We start from the raw sequence: 21,859 nt of genomic DNA, 5'->3' as shown, positions 1-21,859 counted from the left end.
TTTGGTAGTTCTTCTTCCTCATCAGAATCAGTTGTATCTCATCAAAATTTCCTTGTTGAATGCTTCCTGCCCTTCTTAAGCTTCACTTAATCCATGGGGTCCTCCTTGTCCTTTTTGAATTTTTTTTAAAAAATCTTCCTTCAGGAGAGAGTGCATGCCTGCTTGCTCTGTGTGTGTAAGATTTCAGACTCTGCCTAGCATCTTTCATGCATCATGTCAATGGTAACAGCAACTGTCTCCAAAAAATTGTCATCATTTGACATTTACAATGTCAGTGTTGTACTTTTCCCAACCTAGATGCTTTCATTCTTGGTCAGAAACCAGTCTACCATTACCAGTAATCTTTGTATTTTCTGTCACTTTTCTGAAAAATGAAATGTTAAGACATTCAATTAAAGAATTTATCAGTTGCTATACTTTTAGTAGAGGTAAAGGCCAGTATATATCTGGGTAATTGAAGTATCTTCATCACAGTGAACTAACACATCTGTGTTAGTTTTGTGATGTATACAGAATGTATCATTCAGTTCTTGCAACGGGTCTAGTGGCCTGTAGTATAATACAGTACTGTATTATGTTCGTTTCTTCTTCCTTTGTGTGTCATATGTTCATGCAGGCTTCCTTACAACTTTGTGGATTTCCCACACAGGTGAATATCCTCTTTTTAAGCTTTTTTTTTCTATTAACAAACATTTATGAGTAGAATTTTAGTGTACAATCACTTCCCCTCCCTTCTACCTATTATCATCTTCTTAAACAATGTTTACTGTTCCGTTACTTGTTCTAGTTGTGAATATGATACAATATGAATTGTATCTCTTCAAATATATGATGCCTAGAAGTTGCCCCAAGGTACAATTTCTAGCTCACTTCGATTATTATCTTTATTCTGTGCATTAGTATATGGACATCCAAACCTGTAAGTATCATTTTTGCAAGTATCATTTCTGCTCCTTTTCCCCATTATTTTCTCCCCCAAATTACTGCATATATCTGATGCTTTCATTTTATGTCATATCTCCTGCCCTATGTGGTATCTGGTTCAATAGTCATGCTTAAAACAAGTTTCTCCCTTATCTTTCCTTTTAATTTAATTCCGGTTGTATTCATTTTTGTCTTCTGTCACCATATTTATTGAAGCTATGTCCTCCTTTATGTCACCAAGTCTACCATCCCAGTCAATGTCCTTATTATCTTACACAAGCGTTCTTGTAGTAACAGTCTTACTAATCTTTTTGCTTCCATTTTTTTCCCTCCCTCAAAACCTTCTATACACAGCTGCCATATTTGTCTTCTCAATCATTACTTTGTAGATGTTGCCATTAATCCACTCTCATTGTCCTGTTTTCCTCTTCCCCAAGAAACCTTTAGTAGCTCCACATGACAATGGAGTAGTCCACCTTGCTCAGCCTGACATTGGTGCCCATCATAATTTGTACCTTACTTGTCTCGTAGTTCACATCAGGGAGGGCTTTAAGGTTTTCACAAAACTCATTCCTCACAATTCTTTAAGAAGAGGAAGCACAAGTATTATTCCCATTTTATATATAAGTAGCATGAGGCTCCAAGAGAGTTGTTTGTGATCACATCAGTAAAAGTTTGAGGTTGGATCTTCATTATTCTCCTGTAGTCTTGCCCCCGTGAATCTTTTCTGCTTCTTTATACTGTTTTCCCTACCAGGAAGGAATGCCTTTCCTAGGCTCTGCCTTCAAGACCGATTTCAGCTTCCACTTTCTTTTTTAACCTTCTCAGTAATCCTGTCTCTTTCTAAACTAGCCTTTTTCCTCTGTGCCACTAATTTGGTATTTATCATATATTGCTTTATATTGTTTACCTCATTAGATGTGTAGTATGCTTTTTCAAATAATTATTAAGTCTGTTGTGGTTGGAACACCCATAGATTTGCATACAGTCTGTTACATCATGCTCTTCCAGAAGTGTGCGTTGGTAATAATGATTCAGTTTAATATCAAGTGACTTATCTGACAAAGATGGTGCTTTGTTGCTTTTTAAAATTATAGCCAATGGATTCCATGCATGAGAAGGGAATGTCGGATGATCCACGATATAACCAGATGAAAGGGATGGGAATGAGGTCTGGGGGACATGCAGGGATGGGGCCTCCTCCAAGCCCAATGGATCAGCATTCTCAAGGTACTGTTTTTCTCATAAGGCCCTTCCCCTCAACCTTTCCCCCCATTGATGTTTATATATTCACAATAGTAAAGCTGTATATACCCTGTAGTGAGATCTCTTTGATGATTTTGATATGACAGAGATTTTTCAGCTTGTCATTTTCCTTCTGAATATAGGTTTTGATAGCCATACCTTGTCACATGGATAGAAGATAAAGTTGTTTTGAGCAACAGCTATTTTGAGTTTTGTGTCTCCTCATTAAAACATTACTAATTATTGGTCTGTGAAATGACCTTTTTCATATTATTTAATAATAGCCTGTGTATAAGAATATCGTCTTTATGCTTATAGCATTAAAGATTTTAGAGGAACTGTCAAAGATGACTCAGGTCATTCCCCCACTATACTTTAGAATTTTAGAAAAAATACTGTTTTTCTTAAATATCTTGAGAAATGTTGAATTTAGCATTGAATGAATGAATTTAGCATTTCATTTCTCCATAGGTTATCCCTCTCCTCTGGGTGGCTCTGAGCATGCCTCAAGTCCTGTTCCAGCTAATGGCCCATCTTCAGCCCCTCAGATGTCATCTGGTCCTGGTGGGGTACCGTTAGATGGTAGTGACCCACAAGCATTAGGACAACAAAACCGTGGCCCAACGCCTTTTAATCAAAACCAGCTGCATCAGCTCAGAGCTCAAATTATGGCTTATAAAATGCTGGCCAGAGGGCAGCCTTTACCAGATCACCTGCAGATGGCAGTGCAGGGAAAAAGACCAATGCCAGGAATGCAGCAGCAAATGCCAACACTACCTCCACCCTCTGTGTCTGGAACAGGACCAGGACAAGGACCAGGACCTGGACCTGGGCCTGGTCCAGGACCCGCACCTCCAAATTATAACAGACCTCATGGTGAGTGTTGACTGCCTGTATTGCTTCTCTTATTTGGAGAATAGCCTAGAATGGCCCACAGTGGGGGAAGGGGGACAATTAATAAACAAAAGCGCTTCTGTCTGTCTTTATTTTGCTGTTTGTTTAATCATCCATTCACCGCTAATCCCTGCAGCCTTTTAGTAGTGCCCTCCAGTGGACCTCATTAAAGGGTACTTGTTCATATGCCTTACAGAGCTCTGTCAGCACAGAGTTAAAGGAATTATGACTCCATTGCATTCGTTACTTTGTCATCTGCCCACATATATATTTGGAAACAAAGCTGCCCCCACTTTACCCATACATAGAGTTTTAAAATATCTTTCCTTCCCACTATTTACAGGTATGGGAGGGCCAAACATGCCCCCTCCTGGACCCTCAGGAGTTCCCCCAGGAATGCCTGGACAGCCTCCTGGTGGACCCCCAAAGCCCTGGCCTGAAGGTAACACTTGTGTTCTTCTTTTGACAAAGCCTTTGTATTGTAATTTTTTACTGCAAGAATAAGCATAATGGAGGCATGTAGACTGGATAGAAAGAAAAATGGTGGTGAGTGAAACCAGCCTCAAGTGAAATTTTTTTTTATGTAGCTAGTTTCTCCAGTAGTTAAGCCTTTGCAGTTTCTAAAAGACCTAGAATTTGCTTTCTGTATTTTTTGCATTCTGGTTGTTTTTTTTAAAACTATTGTAAGTTTCTGGTTCCTTGGATTCTCCAAAACTTGCAACTTAGGTAAAGAGACATTATCCTAGAAAGGGTATTGTAAGGTTTTCTTTTAGAGCAAGAGTTCTTAACCCTGTTGTTGCAATATAATTGATTTCCATTGTGATCCTATGCATTTTATTTTGTATTTTTAAAAATAATTCTGAGAAGGGTTACTAAGGCATCCATGAAACAGAAAAAGATTAAGAATCCCTCTTGTAGAGTCCATTAGAACTGTTCTCCAGATAATTGGTTACTCTGAATCCGAAGGTATAAATAGAGTCAAGAAACAATTAAAAGAAAGTTTAGTCTTTTTTTTTAATTGAATTATTTTATTTGTTTTCAGTGTTCGACAGTCATTTCCATGTATCTTAGATTTTTTTTTCCACTCCCTCCCCTTTAGTCCCCCCTTCCCTCTCTGAGATGGTGTACAATGTTATGTAGGTTCTACACGTTGAAATAACATGTTACATAGAAGAATTAAAATGAATGGGGGAAACCATAAAACAAAACGTAATACAAAAGAAAATGATCTGTTTCTGTCTGTGATCCAATTTCATAGTTCTTTCTCTGGATGTGGAAGGTGTTTTGCCTCTGGAGTGCATTGGAAATTTTTTTAAGTCCATGCATTTCAATGAAGTACTAAGTCTACCAGAAAAATGCCTTGCACACTGTGGTTGTTGCTGTGTACAAAGTTCTCCTGGTTCTGCTCCTTTCACTAAGCATCAGTTCATATATGTCTTTCTAGGCTTCTCTGAAGTCTTCCTGTTCATTGTTTCTCCATTGAGGAGGAAATAAAACAATAACTAGAAATTACTTTGCCCAACTGTATGCCCATAAATTCGACAATCTAAATGAGATGGATGATTATTTTAAAAAAATATAAATTGCCCAGATTAACAGAAGAGGAAGTTGAGTACTGAAATAACTCCATCTCAGAAAAGGAAATTGGACAAGCCATAAATGAACTCTCTAGGAAAAAATCTCCAGGGCCAAATGGATTTATCAAAACAGTTAATTCCAATACTATATGAACTATTTGGGAAAATTGCCAAAGAAGTCCTCCCAAATTCTTTTTATGATACAAATATGGTTCTGATACCTAAACCAGGAAGAGTCAAAACGGAGAAAGAAAGAAAGTTATAGACGAATTTCTCTAATGAATATAGATGCAAAAATTTTAAATAAGATATTAGCAAAAAGAATACAGTAACTTATCACGAGAATAATACATTATGATCAGGTAGGATTTATACCACAAATGCAGGGCTGGTTCAGTATTAGAAAAATTATTAGCATTATTGATCATAACAACAAAACTAACAGAAACCACATGATTATCTCAATACCCATTCCTATTGAAAAACTGGAAAGCATAGGAATAAATGGAGCTTTTCCATAAAATAATAAGCAGTATCTACCTAAGACCACCAGCAAGCATTATATACAACGGGGACAAGCTAGATGCATTTCCAATAAGATCAGGGGTGAAGCAAGGATGTCCATTTTCACCACTGTTATTCAGTATGGTATTAGAAATGCTAGCTGTAGTAATAAAAGAAGAAAAAGAAGTTGAAGGAATTAGAATAGACAAAGAAGAAACTAAGTTATCACTCTTTGCAGATGATATGATGATATAATTAGAGAATCCCAGAAAATCAAGTAAAAAACTACTTGAAATAACAAACAACTTTGGCAGAGTTGCAGGATACGAAATAAACTCAGATAAATCATCTGCACTTCTATATATTACTAACGAAGCCCAACAGCAAGAGATAGAAAGAAAAATCCCATGTAAAGCTACAGTAGACACTATAAAATATCTGGGAGTCTATCTGCCAAAAGAAACCCAGGGACTATATGAACACAATTACAAAACACTTTTCTCACAAATAAAGTCAGGTCTAAGTAAGTGGAAAAGCATCAGTTGTCGTGGGTAGGCCGAGTTAATATAATAAAAATGACAATTCTACCTAAATTAATTTACTTATTCAGTGCCATACCAATCAAACTACCAGACAGTTATTTTCTAGAGCTAGAAAAAATAATATCAAAATTCATCTGGAAGAACAGAAGGTCCAAGGGAACTAATGAAAAGAAATGCTAGGGAAGGTGGCCTAGCCCTACCAGATCTCAAATTGTATTATAAAGTTCTTAATCTTTCTAGGGAATAATTGAGTAAAACATTTTCTTTTTACTAATAATGGTTGCTTCATTGTGATGGATATAAAGGGCCTTAGCTTGTGGGGCTACATACTAAAGTTATGGTGGCTGTATCTGAGTTTAGAGATTCTGAGTAGTAGAATAAATTGCAAGGTGTCTTTGAAAGCACTTTGTTCTGTAGCTGCAGCTGCTGCTTATACCATAAGTTGCATGAGGGTAGACTTATTTTGTTCTGCTTTAGGAAGGGTGTCATTTGTAGACAGGTTTTGGACAGTTATATGTTCAGTGTCATACCTTCACAAGGACTTGACAATTGAAGTTTTATGATAGTAAATAAACTGCTAAGAAGGCAGTATTTTGTCCTTGTCAGTTCATGACAAGGGAGAGAAAGCATGGCTCCAAAAAATCAAATAATGTTAGCATCAAAATAAAACCTTGTGGACCTGTTGTATTTGGATTTCAACAAGGCACTTGACAAAATCTATTTTATTGTCATTATGGGTAAGATAAATAGCTGTGAGCTACAGGAAAATACAGTTAAATTAAGAACTGGTGGAATGACTAGATTTAAAAAGTTAGTAATGGGTCAGTGGGGCAGGTAGGTGGTACAGTGAATAGAGTGCTGGGCCTGGAGTCATTAATACCTGAGTTCAGATCTGGCCTCAGACGCTAGCAGTGTGACCCAGTCCAAGTAATTTAACCCTATTTGCCTCAGATTCCTCATCTGTCAAATGAGCTAAAGAAGGAAATGGTACATTACTCCAGTATCTTTGCCAAGAAAACCACAAATGGGCTCATGAAGAGTCAGACACAACTGAAAACAATGCAGCAACAACAGTGGACCAGTTTCAACCTAGAAAGAGAATTCTAGGGACAAAATCTGTTTTTGGTCCCTGTGCTAGGAAATATTTTTATCAACAACTTAGAAGAAACCATTAACTTTGTCAGATAAAAGGAAACGTAGGGGGAGAAATAGCAATGAATGGCAGAATAAAAAAAATCTCAGCAGGCTAGAACAGTGAGAGAAATCTAGGGCAACAAACATTTATAGGGCTAGATGTGAAGGTTAGCCTTTGGGCTCAGAACAGTTAATTCATAGAAAAAGGTAGCCAGAAGAACTAATGCTGTTCACAGCTTCAGTAAAGAACTGTCAAAGAACTCTCTAATCATGGCACATTCCCAAGCTATACCACTAACCACCTGCTTGGGGAAGGGTATCTTAAGAAATTGGACTATATTGACAAAGATTCATACAGTCTAGGCTATAGGGATTCACAGGATGCCAGCCTCAACAAAAATGAGATCAAACCGTACTAAATATGTTCATACTTAAGAAACAAATTTGTATTACTTCAAAGATAAAACCAAGTTTGTATTGGGAAAAAAAAAAACTGTCAAGGGGATAGAGTGGTCCACTTTGCTTAGTACTGTGGGTCTACATTTGGGACAGTGTTGTGCAACATAGCATATTAGATAAGGCTGCACTTGGAGTTAGGAAGATGCATTCAGATCCTGTACCAGGCATTTAATAGCTTTGTGATCTTGGGTTAAATCATTGAATCTATCAGGGCCTCAGTTTTCTTGTCTGTAAAGTGGGGATAGCAGTACTGGCACAGCCTAATTGTACAGGGTTGTGGTTAAGGAAAGCACTTTAAAACCTTAATCCTCCTTCTACATAGCTGCCAGATTTAATTTAAATTTTTTTTTATTTTTATTTTTTAAGATTGAGTCTCTCCATCTCACTGAGCCTGGAAGTGAAGGAGCTTCTCACAGACCCAGTCCTGCTCCTGAACTTTTGACTTATTTCATTTCTAGCCTGGGATAGTTCACTACCATCCTCTCTTGCTTCCCAAGGCTTACCATCTTTATACCTAATTTATTTAGTACAGGTGCCTGATTGGCGTTGCCCACTGTAGCAAATATTCTTAATGCATAAGTCTGATGGTATCATTTTCCTACTTGAGAAACATCATTGGTTCCCTGTATCCTCTAGCAAGAGTGCGAACCCCTATGGTTGGCATTTAAACGTGTGTAAATAATTGTTTTTTCTGCTTATTGCCAACCCAGCCCAGCAAAAAGAGATAGAGATATTATCTTGATAAACCCCTTTAGTCACCATTCCTCAAAGAAGGGATGAGTTTAGTCTGATAAGAGCTTTTAGTTTGATAACTCCATGCTGTCTTTGTGATTATTTCTTTTTTTTAAATACTTTTTTTCCATTTATAAGCATTTTATCTTTTCTCCCATCTCCATTAAAAAAGGAAAACAAAACCTTTATAACAAATATGCATAATCAAGAAAATCAGTTACCCACGTATGCTTCATTTTGCATCTTGAGTCCATCATCAAGGTTTCTGTCAAGGAGCTGGGCAACCTGCTTCATTATTAGTCTTCTGGGAAAATGGTCATTCATCACATTGATCAGAGTTTTTAAGTCTTTCAGAATTGTTTCTTTTTATTATGTTGTTACTGTATGAATTGGTTCTGCTCATTTCACTCCTTCATAGATTTCTTTGAAATTATTCTCTTTGTTATTTTTTATGGCACAGTAGTATTCTGCATGTTTACGTACCTTAATTTTTTAAAAAACTATCTTTTACAGTCAGCAAAAATTCACTTCTAACACTCCCCACAAACACACACTCCATGGAGAACAAAAGAAAAACATCTTTGTAACAAACATGTATGTCATGCAAAACAAATTTCCACACTAATCATGTGAAAAACCACATCTCATTCTACACTTGTAAGTCCTTCACTTCTCTTTCACTTAAGTGGATAGCCTGTTTTTTCATTAGTCTTCTGGGATTGTGGTTGGTCATTACACTCATCCGATTTCCCTGATTTGTTCAGTTTTTTTCTTTACCATATTGTTGTCTTTGTATAAATTGTTTTCCTGGTTCTAGTCACTTCACTCTGCATCATTTCATAGAAGTCATACTAGGTTTCTCAGAGGCTATCCTTTTAATCATTTCTTAACTTTTTCAGCCATTCTCTAATTGATGAGTACCCCTCTCAGATTCCCCTACTTTGTTACCCCATAAAGAGCTATAAATATTTTTGTACATGCTCAGGGTTTGTTCTGTTTATATTGGGCTGGAGGCTGGAACCAGTATTCTGATCTGGTCGTGGGATCTGAGCCATATTGCTGTTACTTGCTACAGAATTTATCCCTCTGTATTTACCCCCTAAGTCCTAACACCTGAGGCGTTGGGAAGTGCTTAAGCACATGTATCTCCTTACTCTTCCCTGTGTTGGTGACCCAAGGGGTCACAAAGGTTAGACACAAGGGAAAGATGACAATGACAGCAACAGGATGAACCAATATAACAAAAATATTAAAGCTAACCAAGTTAACTTATTTGGTGCCATACTAACTAAACTATTATTACTTTCTGGAGCTAGAAAAGCTAAAAACATATCACAAATCATCATTTTAATAGCATGCCATTGAAGTTAGGCTCACTAGCTCATAATTTTTGCAGGCTCTGTTCTCTTCCTTTTCTTGAAAGTTGGGATGTTTGTCTTTTTCCAAACCTTTAGTTTCTCTTCAGTTTTCTACAATTTTTCAGATGTCACAGACAATGACTTAGTACTCTTGTTCAGTTCTGTTACCCAAGTCTTTAGTTATCTAGGCCTGGTGATTTAAACTCGTTGGGAATAGCTCAGTGCACTTTCTACCTCCCTGCTTAACCCTATTAACTATTTTTGTTCTGTCTTCTTAAATTCTATAAACCTTCTCTATTTTTGTGAATGGTGTTACCATTTTGCCATTCATTATATTGCCTTTTCCCAGTCATTCAAGTTTACATCCTCTCAAATCATCCTTGATTCTTCCCTCTTCATCATCTCTTGTATCTGGTCAAGGAATCTGGTTAAGAAAGGGAAGAAGAGTGTATTCTAAGCTTGAGGAACATTCTGTACAGGCCTACATCTAGGGAATGGAATGTCATGCATATAGTAGTAAGGAGACCATTTTGCAGAGGAGTAATGGGTAATAAGCCTGGAAAGATAAGCCAAATCCAGGTTGTGAAGGATTTATGTGACAGAGAAACTGTATTGGATTCTTTAGGTAATTACAAGCCACTTGAACTTATTTAGAAGAAAAGTTTCATGGGCGTACTTTTGTTTGCAATTTGGCATTATATGTAGAAAGGCATCTAGGTGACACAGTGGATGGAGTACTGGAGTGAGGAAAATCTGAGTTCAAATCTTGTCTCAGCTTCTAGCTGTGTGGCCTTAGATAAGTTACTTAAGTACTGTCTGCCTCAGTTTTCTTGTCTTTAAAATGAGAGTGATAATAATAGAATCCACTTCCCAGGGCTGTTACCAGAATGAAACAAGGTAATAGATGTAAAGTGTTTTGTAAACCTTAAAGCCCCATATAAATGCTAGCTACTCTTATATGGAAGATAGAAAGAAGGGTGAATTAGGTGGCTATTCCAATAATTCAAATTACTTAGAAAAAGCACTCATTAAGTATTTGGATTAAAAAAAGAAAAGCAAGACAGTCCCCTCTGTTAAAGAGCTCATAGTTTAGTAGAGGAGGCAACATGCAAATAAATATGTACAAACAAGATATATGCAGGATAAATTGCAGGTAAGTAATAGAAGGAAGGTGCTAGCGTTAAGGGAGATGAGGAAAGCCTTCTTGTAGGTGAAAGGATTTTAGCCAGGAGGCAGAGATAGGAGGGAGAAATCATGGAGACAGTTCGTTGGATCAAGGGTACAAGTAGAGTTGGCCTTGTCAGTGAGATAAAGATGACTTTTATCAGAGATTGCAGTAAATTAAATAATGGGAGATGATGTCAAGGGATTTTAAGATGTAGGGGAGAAGAGGGAGTTTACTTCTGCTGGCTTTATTTTCTCTTTAAAATTGGAGATGAAATGCTGTCCATCCCTAAAGAAAGAACTGATGTCTGAATACAGATTGAAGCATATTTTTTTAACTTTATTTTTTTAATTTTTTAAGTTTTATTTTTACATATATATGTATATATGTAAAATAATATAAATATATTAAATATATTTTTATTTATTTTTCTTGACTTTTCATTTCTTGGCTTTTTCATTTACAACATGATTAATATGGTAATGTTTTGTGTGGCTGCACATTATACATTGCTTGGGTTGGAGAGGGAGGAAGAGAGAGAAGAAGGTTTTAAAAACAAATGTCCGAAATTGTTTTTATGTGTAAATAGAGAATAATAAAATACTAAATAAACTTTTTAAACAATAGGAGATGGGTTTCTCTGTTAGGGGTGAGGGCAGTAGTGGAGGCTTTCAAAAGCTGAAACCACCTTTGTGAAGAATGTAATAAGGATTCAGGGTCAAAGGAGTAAAAAAAATGTGTTGCTGTAGTGAAGGCCAAGTTGACATTAGATAACAAATTTATGGTGGACTCAGTTAACACAGTTGTGTGACTTCTGTCTTCATTCAGTACATCATGAATGTAGAAGCATAGGAGGCAAATAGTGAATGTAATCCTGGATTGGAGTTTGGCAAATCATGGATAGTAATAGGAAAGAGGGGTACCATCATCCTTCTAACTCACTCAGGCTTGAAACCCAAGTGTCTTCCTCAGCTCCTCATTGTCTCTTACCCCCACATCTAGTCTGTTGTCAAATTCTGCTGGTCCTACATTGGCCATATCTCTTGTATGTGTCCCTTCCAGCTCGCCCCCTTCTTTGACCATACCCATCACATTGGTGCAAATCCTTATCACTTTATACCTGGACTATTGCAATAGGCTTCTGGAATGTTTCCATTCCTCCCTCACGGCTCTCTCCACTTTGGTGTATCCTCCATTAAGTTCTCAAAGTGATCTTCATAAAGCTGAGATCTGACCATGTTCGTCCTCTCCCTACCCCCAATTGAGTAAACTTCAGTGGCTCCCTGTTACCTACAGAATTACATATAAAACCCTCTGTTTTAAAGTCTTTCATAACCTGATCCCTTCTTACCTTTCCAATTTTCTTTCACCTTACTTGCCTCCACATACTTCACGAGCCAATGACATTGACCTCTTTGCTGTTGGTTCCTCACATATCCCATCTCCCAGCTTCTGTGAGTTTTCTTTGCTGTTGCCCTTGCCTAGAACTCCACCTTCTCATCTCTGCTTCCTGGCTTCTCTGGCTTGCTTTAATTCCTACCTTCTGCAAGAAACTTTTTCCTCACCACTCTACTGCCCCACTTAAGAGTGCTATCCTACTGATATTCTTTCCAGTTTATTTTTATGTATGTATGTGTGCGTATAGTTGTTTGCATGTTTTTTTCCCCATTAGAACATCAGCTCCTTGAGCACAAGAACTGTTTATTTTTTGCCCTTCTCTGCATCCCTAGTGCTTATCACAGTGCCTAGCATATTGTAGGTGCTTAGTTAAAAAACTCCTTATTTTGATTCTTCAATCCATCTTTTACATAGCTGTCGAAGTAATTTTCCTAAAGCATATCTTTGAACATGTCACTCCCTTACTTAGGAACTTCTGGCATTCCTGTTTAACTCTGTGGTCAAATGTTATTTCATCTTTATCTCATCCTTTAAAATTTATTTTTGTGTAAATTGTGCAGCAAAATTATTAGTACAGTAGTGCATTGTGTACAATTTATAAATTAATATACATACATTGGGAGTATGTTTGAACATTTTTTACTGTTAAGAGTGTAAAACAGAAAAATTTATAAAATGATTACCAAATTAGTATGGATTAGTAGATGGCAAATGGAGAAGAGGTGAGAAAAAAAGAACTCCTTAGGAAACTGATTGTGAAAGCTTCCTCTGCTTTAAAGTGTAGTCACTGTGTCATTTAGTTTTGTCTTATATTTTTTCCAAGTCAGGGCTTATTTGTGGGGAGGGAGGGTTGTTGGGAATTATATCCAGAAATCACTGATAGAAAGACAAAAAGTATTGGTGAACATCATTTTATTTTTTTATGTTGTATTTTATTTATCTTGTGAAATATTTCCCAGTTACCTTTTTCCCATTTCATAGTACTTTTTCCAGTTACATATAAAGATAATTTTCAAGAACATTCACTTTTATAAGATTTTGATTTCCAAATTTTTTTCTTTTCCTCCCAACCCTCTCTCTAAAGACAGCAAGCAATCTGATATAGTTATACATGTACAATCACATTAAATATATTTCCACATTAGTCATGTTGTGAAAGAAGAATCAGAACAAAAGGGAAAAGCAAGCCACAAGAAAAAACAACCAAAAAAAGTGAAACCTAGTGTGCTTCAATCTGCACTCAGACTCCATAGTTCTTCCTCTGGTTATGGAGAGCATTTTACATCATGAGTCTTTTGGAATTGTCTTGGATCATTGTATTGCTAAGAAGAGTTTAGTCTGTCATAGCTGATCATCACACAGTGTTGCTGTTACTATATACAATGTTTTCCTGGTTCTTCTCACTTCATTCAGCATCAGGTCAACATCATTTTAAATAGGTGAGAAAGAATATCAAGATTTGTGGGAACAATTTGAAGAGAAAATCTCCCTGCCAGATTTAAAAGTAAACTATAATAAAATAACAGTTATTTCTGGTATGAGATAAAAAAATAAAAAGAAACCATTGAAAAATAACAACAGTAGTAGTAACTGATTTTTATAGTGCTTTAATAAATTTCTCAAATCACATATATAAAATCTCATTTGTGCATAACAATAATCTTGCTAGGTATATAATCCAGATATTTTTATTACTAGAAGAAATTAAGGCTAAGGGAGAATGTTGAGTTGCCCACGGTCACATAGATGTTAGGTGTCAGAGGTCGAAATTGAACCCAGGTATTCCTGACTTCATCTGGTACCCATTCCAGCATGTGTGTGTGTTTGTCCTTTGTTGCCGAAGAAGACCATGCCATCAAGAAATGATGACATGACTTGTACTTGACTTTGTTTTGAGTCAGGGAGGGCTGTGCAGGTCACCAGCCTCACTTCTCCTCCAGAGCCATCTGAATTAGTGACCAGATATTCATCAGGATGACTGGAGATGACCCAGGATGAGGCAGTTGGGGTTAAGTGACCTGCCCAACGTCACGCAGCTAGTGAGTGTCAAGTGTCTGAGGTGAGATTTGAACTCAGGTCCTCCTGACTCCTGTACTGGTGCTCTATCCACTGTACTACCTAGCTGCCCCTCCCATTCCAGCATACTGCTATGCTGAGAGATAATAATGAATCCAGAAATAGTATCCTGTGTATAGTTTGTATTTGATACACTTGGATTAAAGAGCATTGGCTAAATGATCACTTCAATATAAATTATTGGGAAAATTGGATATCAGGGTAATGACATGTTTGATCCAGATAGAATAGCTCCAGTGAGACTGATGTTTTTAAAACTCATAACAACAAAAAATAATAATATAATATATAATATAATCTTCATTGTAGAGAGCAGAAAAATATATCTTTTAAATAAATGGAAGAAATTGTTGGAGACAAAACTGATAGATTTGTTATCCAAAACATAAAAGAATCTTATACTGCAGAATGCTGTTGCTTCTAAAGTGAAAGAAAAGCAAAAAACCCCAGTTTCAGGAAAGTTTTTGTCAGTATTATATCTGACATCCAAAATCTCTAAGGAGCCGATGCAAATCTGTCTGTAAGTATAATTATCTACTCTGCAAAAGATGTGAATAATTTTCTTTTTTAATCTACATTTTATTTGATATCCATTTTTATGTCACTTTCATTTGGGGAGGGCTTTGTGAAAATACTTTTTAATTTAATGTAATCACAACTATTCATTTTGGTTTTCTTAATGTTCTTTATCTCTTATTTGCTCATAAATTCTTCCCTTCTTCATAGATCTGACAGGTAAACTATTCCTTGCTGTCCTAGTTTGCTTATCGTTTCAGTCTTTGTCTTTTTTTTTTTTTGCCTTATCTTGGTATACAGTGTAAGATGTTGAACTATGCCTAGTTTGTGCAATACTATTTGCCAGTTTTCCCAGCAGTTTTTGTCAGATAGTGAGTTCTTTTATGCCCAAAGGGCTATAAAATCATGCATACCCTTTGACCCAGCAATACCACTTCTAGCTCTGTATCCAAAGAGATCATAAAAATGAGCCAAAGGACCCACATGTACAAAAATATTTGTACAGAAGCTCTTTTTGTGGTGGCAAAGAATTGGAAATTGAGGGGATGTCCATCATTTGGGGGGTGGCTGAACAAGTTGTGGTATATGAATTTAATGGAATACTATTGGGCTATAAGAAATGATTAGTAGGCAGACTTGAGAAAAAGCAGAAAAGACTTATGTGAACTGATGCTGAGTGAAATGAACAGAATCAGAAGAACATTGTACATAGTAAGAGCCACACTGTGCAACGACTGACTTTGATAGACTTAGCTCTTGTCAGCGTGTAAAGATGTAAGACAACTCCAAAAGATTCATGATGGAAAATTCTAATCACATCCAGAGAAACAACTTTGGAGTCTGAATGTAGATGGAAGCAGACTATTTGCTTTCCTTTTGTTAATTTTGTGTCTTTGTTCTTGTGGTTCCTCTCATTAGTTCTAATTCTTCTAATGCGAAAATACGTGTAATATGAATGTATAAAAAGAGCTTATATCAGACTGTACACGCATCATCTTGGGGGGAAAAAGGAGGGGGAGAAAATTAAAAACTCAAAATCTTATAGAAGTGAATGTTAAAAACTAAAAATAAATTAATTTAAAAAAACAAACAACAGTGAGTTCTTATCCCAGAAACTGGAGTCTTTGGGTTTATCGAATAGTAGATTACTATAGTCATTGACTATTGTGTCCAATGTACCTAACCTGTTCCACTGATCCACCACTTTTATTTCTTAGCCAGTACCAAATAGTTTTGATGATTGCTGCTTTATAATACAGTTTTAAATTTGGTATGCCTGTGCTACCTTCCTTTGAGTTTCTTTTCATTAATTCTCTTGATATTCTTTTATTATTATTCTTTTATTTTTATTAATTTATTTGTTTTCAGTTTTCAACCATCGCTTCCATAAGCTCCAAATTTTCTCCCCTTCCTTCCCCAAGAAGGCATGCAATCTTCTATGAGCTCTACACATACTTTCCTATTAAACACATTTTCACATTAGTCATGTTGCATAGAAGAATTAAAACGAATAGGAGAAACCATGAGAAAAACAAAACATGACAAAAGAGAAATGGTCTGTTTGATTCTGCATTCTGACTTCATAGTTCTTTCTCTGGATGTGGATTTCATTTTGCATCATGAGTCCTTTGGAAATGTTTTAGGTCCTTGCATTGCTGGGAAGGGCTAAACAGCCCTCATACACTATGGCTGTTACTGTGTATGATGTTCTTCTGACTCTGCTAACTTCACTCAACATCAGTTCATAGAAATCTTTCCAGGTTTTTCTGAAGTCTGCCTGTTCGCCATTTCTTTATAGCACAATAATATTCCATTACATTCATATACCACAGCTTGTTCAGCCATTCCCCAATTGATGAGCATCCCCTTGATTTGCAGTTCTTGGTCACCACAAGAAGAGCTGCTGTAAATATTTTTGTGCATGTGGGTCCTTTTCCCATTTTTATGATCTCTTTGGCATATAGCCCTTGGAGCTGTATTGCTGGGTCAAAGGGTATGCACATTTTTATAGCCCTTTGGGCATAGTTCCAAATTGCTCTCCGGAATGGTTGGATCAACTCATAGCTCCACCAATATTGAAATAGTATTCCAATTCTCCCACATCTTTTCAAATATTTTTCCTTTTCCTCTTGTCATGTTAGCCAAGGTGTGATGTGATACCTCAGAGTTCTTTTGATTTGCATCTTTCTAATCAGTAGTGATTTAGAACATTTTTTCATATGATTATAGATAGCTTTAATTTCTTTCTCTAAAATGCCTGTTCGTATCCTTTGACCATTTATCAATTGGGGAATGACTTGTATTCTTGTACATTTGACTCAGTTCTCTATATGTTATAGAAATGAGACCCTTATCACAAGATGCTAGTTGTAAAGATTCTTTCCCAGTTTACACTTTCCCTCCTAATCTTGGTTGCATTGGGTTTATGCAAAAACTTTTCTTTTTAATGTAATCGAAATTATCTATTTTGTGTTTCATAATGTTTTCTATCTCTTGTTTGGTCATAAATTCCTCCATTCTCCATAAATCTCACAAACTATTCCTTGCTCCCCTAATTTGTTTATAGTATCAGCCTTTATACCTAGATTATATTCTCATTTGGACTTTATTCTGGTATATGGTGTGAGGCATTGATGTACGCTCAGTTTTTGCCACACTGTTTTCCAGTTTTCCCAGCAGTTTTTGTCAAACAATGAGTTCTTACCCCAGAAGCTGGAGTCCTTGGGTTTATCAAACAGTAGACTGCCATAGTCACTGGCTACTGCGTCTTGTGTACCCAACCTATTCCACTGATCTATCCCTCTATTTCTTAGACAGTACCAAGTGGTTTTGATGATTGCTGATTTATAATACAATTTAAGATCTGGTATGGCAAGGCCACCTTCCCTAGCATTTCTTCTTGTTAATTCCCTTGATGTTCTGTACATTTTGTTCTTCCAGATTGATTGTTATTTTTTTTTTTTAGCTCCATAAAATAATGTTTTGGTAGTTTCACTGGTATGGCACTGAATAAATAAATTCATTTAGGTAGAATTGTCATTTTAATTGCTCAGCTGTCACCTTCATTTGCACATATATCCCTCACCTAACAAGAGCCATTCTTCTTAGCAAATAATAAAACAATAAAAAAAATAAAACAACCAGCAGATTCTCATAGTGTTGGCAGTATCCCACAGCATAGTTCCCCACCTCTGCAAAGGAGGAAAGAAGATGCATTTTCTTGGTTCTTCTGGATCAGTCTTATTCCTTATTAATGACCCAGAATTCATAGGATCGTCGAAACTGAAAGAGATTTTCTTTTTGATCTGTTCCCTTAAATTATTTTTGTCAGTGTGTATATTGGTTTCTTGCTGCTTTGTTAATTTCTTATGGCAAAGTAATATTCCATTATAGTTGTATACTTCAGTTTGTTTCCCCACTTGACAGGTATTTCTTATGTTTTCATTTCTCTTCAGTAATTAATGCTATAAACGAGACCTTTGTTTCTGTCTTTAGCCCCCTTAGGGTATATACCTAGCAGTAGTATTTTGGGGTCAAAATTTTTGATTGTTTTTTGGCATAATTCTAAGTTGTTTTCAAGAACGGTTGGACCAGATCTTAGCTCCACCAGCAGTGGGTATTAATGTACTTATCTTTTCACTGCCCTCCAACACTGATTGTCAGTCTTTGTCATTTTACTTTGTTGTCTTTGCTAGGTGTGAGGTGGAACCTCAGAGATTTACATTCCTTTTATTTTTTGTGATTTAGAGCAGTCTTTAATGTAGTTATTAAGTAGTGTCCAGTTATTACTTTATGACTTGTTTATTCATATACTTTGTCCATTTATCTGTTGGGAAATGGCTCTTGGTCTTACATATTCGTGTTTATTGCCTATATAGCTTCAATATAGAAATATATCTAAGAGATGATTGGAGATATTTGATGCAAAGTTTTTTTTTCCTAGTTATAGCTTATCTTATCCAAGGTGAGTTGATTTTATGAATAGCATTCAAAGGAGAAAGCATAAATTGTTAATTACCACTTGAAAAATTGTTCATATTGTTCACACTCACCAATAATTAGAGAAATCTTGATTAATTTTACTAAATTTGCAAAAATAACTAAGAATGATAGAATTCTTTGTTAATGGCCTGTGGGATATCAGGGACTCAATGATATTATTTCTTGGCTTGTAAACCAGTGATCTACGCATTTTGGAAGAGCAGTGTCATAATGAGTAGTAATAGCACAATGGATCCACGACCTCGTCAGTATAGGCGCTTCCTCCATTTGATGTATCTGAGAATCCTTCTGTGCCTTCTTGTCCCAGGCAGTTCTTTTCTGTCTTTTTCCCAGAAAGTGAGCTAAAGGTCTTAACAAAATCTTTGTCTATTTCATGTGAACCAATAGAGTGGTATCCAGTTGAACAGACCTCAGAAGCCCAAACATTCCAAACTTTGCAAAAGGAAGAAGTGATCTCCTTTTCCACATGCCAGACAAATGGTTGTGTAGTCTTTGGTTAAATCCTCTGGTGAGAGGCAACTCATTACCTCATGAGGCATCTGCTTTACTTTAGGATATTTCTTGTTTAAAAAAATTTTCTCTTTACATCAAATCTAAATCTATCTTTCTACTTTTTCATCATTACTCAGGTGACATAATAATATACCACATTTTATATAGTACTTTAAAATTTACAATGCTCTTTTTCACCTTTACCAAATCCCCATGATGTAGGTATTGTTACAATCCCCATTTTACAGATGAGGAAACTGAAGAGTGTTCCCCCTGACGCAGCTGTATGTCTTAGGCAAAAGTTAAATTCACTTCTTGCTGAATCCTAATCCATCATCTGTCTAATAGGCTTCTCTCACTTACATCAGTTTAGATTAAGCTACAAAATTGATCATTCCCTTGTACAAAGATCCTTCTGCTGGACCATATCCTAAATATATTTCTAAGGGATACAAAGGGCAGAATGAGAGAAAGCCCTGGCTTTTAAGAAATACAAAAATGTTCACATCCCGTTGAAGCAGTGAAAAATTGAAAACAATCTACATGTCCAGTAACTGAGAAAAATGAGATATTAACGTATTGTTAAAAAAAAATGCCACGTATAAAGGATACATAGAAGTATGGATAGTAAGGCAGACCCACAACAGCAGGATTAGAAGAAAACATTGTTATTGTTTTTTAGTCATGATTAGAATCTATTTATTATCAACCAAAAATTGCACGAAAGAAGTGGCAAAAAAAGAGATGTCTACCTGGAAAATAAAATGGGGTGGTCTTGTGATGAAGATGAGATACACTGACTGGAGAGTTCACATGCCCCTCTGAAATCTCCACACTGGCAAGAGAATGAGAGGAAGGAACCCTTTTTTTGCTCATCCTACTGTTGTGTTACATGTGCAGTAGTGACCTTACTATATAATCCCACAGTGCTTTTGGAGTCAAGATGTTTCTTTCAAAGAAACAAGTAAAATTGTCTCAATCCTTAATGAATCTGCATTAAAACTGACAGTAAGACGAGGTGCAATTCCAAGAGGATGGCCCAAGTTAGTTTTACAGGCTTATTTTCTCTCATGTGTACACAAACTTTACTGAGTCACTGCTCATGATAAGGAGTAAATGCCACTACCCTCCCATTTTGGAAACTGTCTTCTAAGGTACAGGCATTTAAAAAATACAAAACAAAACCCTTATTGTTGTTACTGTTGAAGACCCTAGTCTGATTTTTTTGTTTTCATAGATTGAGCTGATTGGTTCATTAAGTATGTATGTAATGTTTTAAACTACTGCCTCTGCATCTCTCTGTAATAATTATATAGTCAAGATTATACTGTAAAAGGCAGTGTCTCTGATGAATAAAGTGAGGTCTTGGAGTCAAGAAGATCCATATTCTGTATATCCTACCTCCACTCCTAGTAATGTGACCCTGAGCAATGTGACATTAATCTCCCTGAATCTGTTTCCCAATGTGTGAAATATAATATGAAATAGCTACCTTAAAGAGTTGTTGTAGGAACCAAATAAGATCATATAAAACATTTTGCAAGCATTTGGTGCTGCTTAAAACAAGGGCCATCTCAGCCAGAGTGGTGGGGAGAGGGGCGCTCCATGCTAATCAAAAGTACAATTAGAAACTACCTGTTGATCCACAGCTTATTTTATTGAAGAGATTATTCCTCCTCTTCCATTTTATTGGGAATTTGTGATTATTGATGTTAACTTCATGAATACTCTTTGCATGTTTAGGGAGCTCAGCCATTATAGGAACCAGATTTAGGTTCAAGTGAATGGCTTGTCAAATTGATTGCTGAAAATGCAGTTCTGGAGGGGGCGGAGCCAAGATGGCGGAGTGAAAGCAACGACTCACCTAAGCTCCTGGAAAAACTCCTCTGGATATCTCTGGGGGGAGAGTCTGACCAGACTTTGGAGGTGTAAAATCCAGTGGGTGACGGACTTTGACGGATTCGGAGCCCAGGCTGGACCGGAGGGTCCACGGGAGGGATCTGTTCCGCGGGGGTAAGACCCCGGCGCACAGCGCAGCGCAGTCAGTGCGGCAGGGCGGAGGGGACCAGAGGAGCCCGAGAGTGGCGGGCGAGACCAGCGGAGCAGGAGATAAGCCAGGCCGAGCGGGTGAGAGCCGCTGAGTGCCAGACATCAGCGCAGCAGCCCTTGAAATCTTCAGCCTGAAGACGGACTTCGGTGGGTCACTACTTGAACTTCCAGGAACTGGGATGGCAGAGTGATCAGTAAGTGCTCTCTCCTCCCCCCTGATGACCCTGAGGGAACCATAAAATTCTTCCCCAGATTAATCCTGGATCAGCGGGAACAGCAGAAGGGGGCGGGTGGTCTCATAACACCAGAGGCTGGAAAAGTGGCAAAGGGGGATTCTTCCTACTGTGGTGGAGGCGATCTGGAGGGACAGACGACCCAGGGCAGAGAAAATTCGCACTGAGACCCAGGCAAGCCTCAGAGCCGGGAGACGAGCCCCAGGAGGGGCGGGAACACGCGTTAGCTTCTAGGCGTGCCCCAGCCCTCCAGGGGAAAAGGGAAGACAATAGGGAAGCTGGGATTACCATCCCCTGACCTTGCCTTTGCCTCAAGTCAGCTGAGGAGATAGCCTGAGACCAGACCACACCTCCCACACACCTAACAAGCTCACCCCAGGGTTGATCGGGGAAACAAAAAACAAAAGCCTGCTTTTAGCCCAGACACACATCAGCTCAACTTAAAGATCTGTACCTTCTGACTGAAAGAACCAAAAGCTACAACACTCAGCCAACATCATGAATCGGAAAAAGCAGACGAAAAGTGAAAAAACCATAGAATCTTTCTATGGGGATAAGG

The 21,859-nt window shown here is 37.2% G+C and overlaps 1 protein-coding gene across 14 annotated transcripts in view; it reads left to right on the top strand.

The window, feature by feature from the left end:
* SMARCA4 (SWI/SNF related BAF chromatin remodeling complex subunit ATPase 4) overlaps positions 1 to 21,859 on the top strand; it is a 128,145-nt gene that overhangs the window by 37,085 nt on the left and 69,201 nt on the right. For all 14 annotated transcript variants that reach the window (XM_072602324.1, XM_072602323.1, XM_072602333.1 and 11 more), the window contains 3 exons: positions 2,022 to 2,154; positions 2,641 to 3,045; positions 3,407 to 3,505. In XM_072602324.1, coding sequence (XP_072458425.1) covers positions 2,022 to 2,154; positions 2,641 to 3,045; positions 3,407 to 3,505 — 637 coding nt within the window. The remainder of the gene's footprint in view (positions 1 to 2,021; positions 2,155 to 2,640; positions 3,046 to 3,406; positions 3,506 to 21,859) is intronic.

This window comes from Notamacropus eugenii, chromosome 4 (assembly GCF_028372415.1).
Source record: "Notamacropus eugenii isolate mMacEug1 chromosome 4, mMacEug1.pri_v2, whole genome shotgun sequence".
Taxonomy (NCBI): Eukaryota; Metazoa; Chordata; class Mammalia; order Diprotodontia; family Macropodidae; genus Notamacropus; species Notamacropus eugenii.
This window is presented reverse-complemented; position numbering and strand designations above follow the sequence as displayed.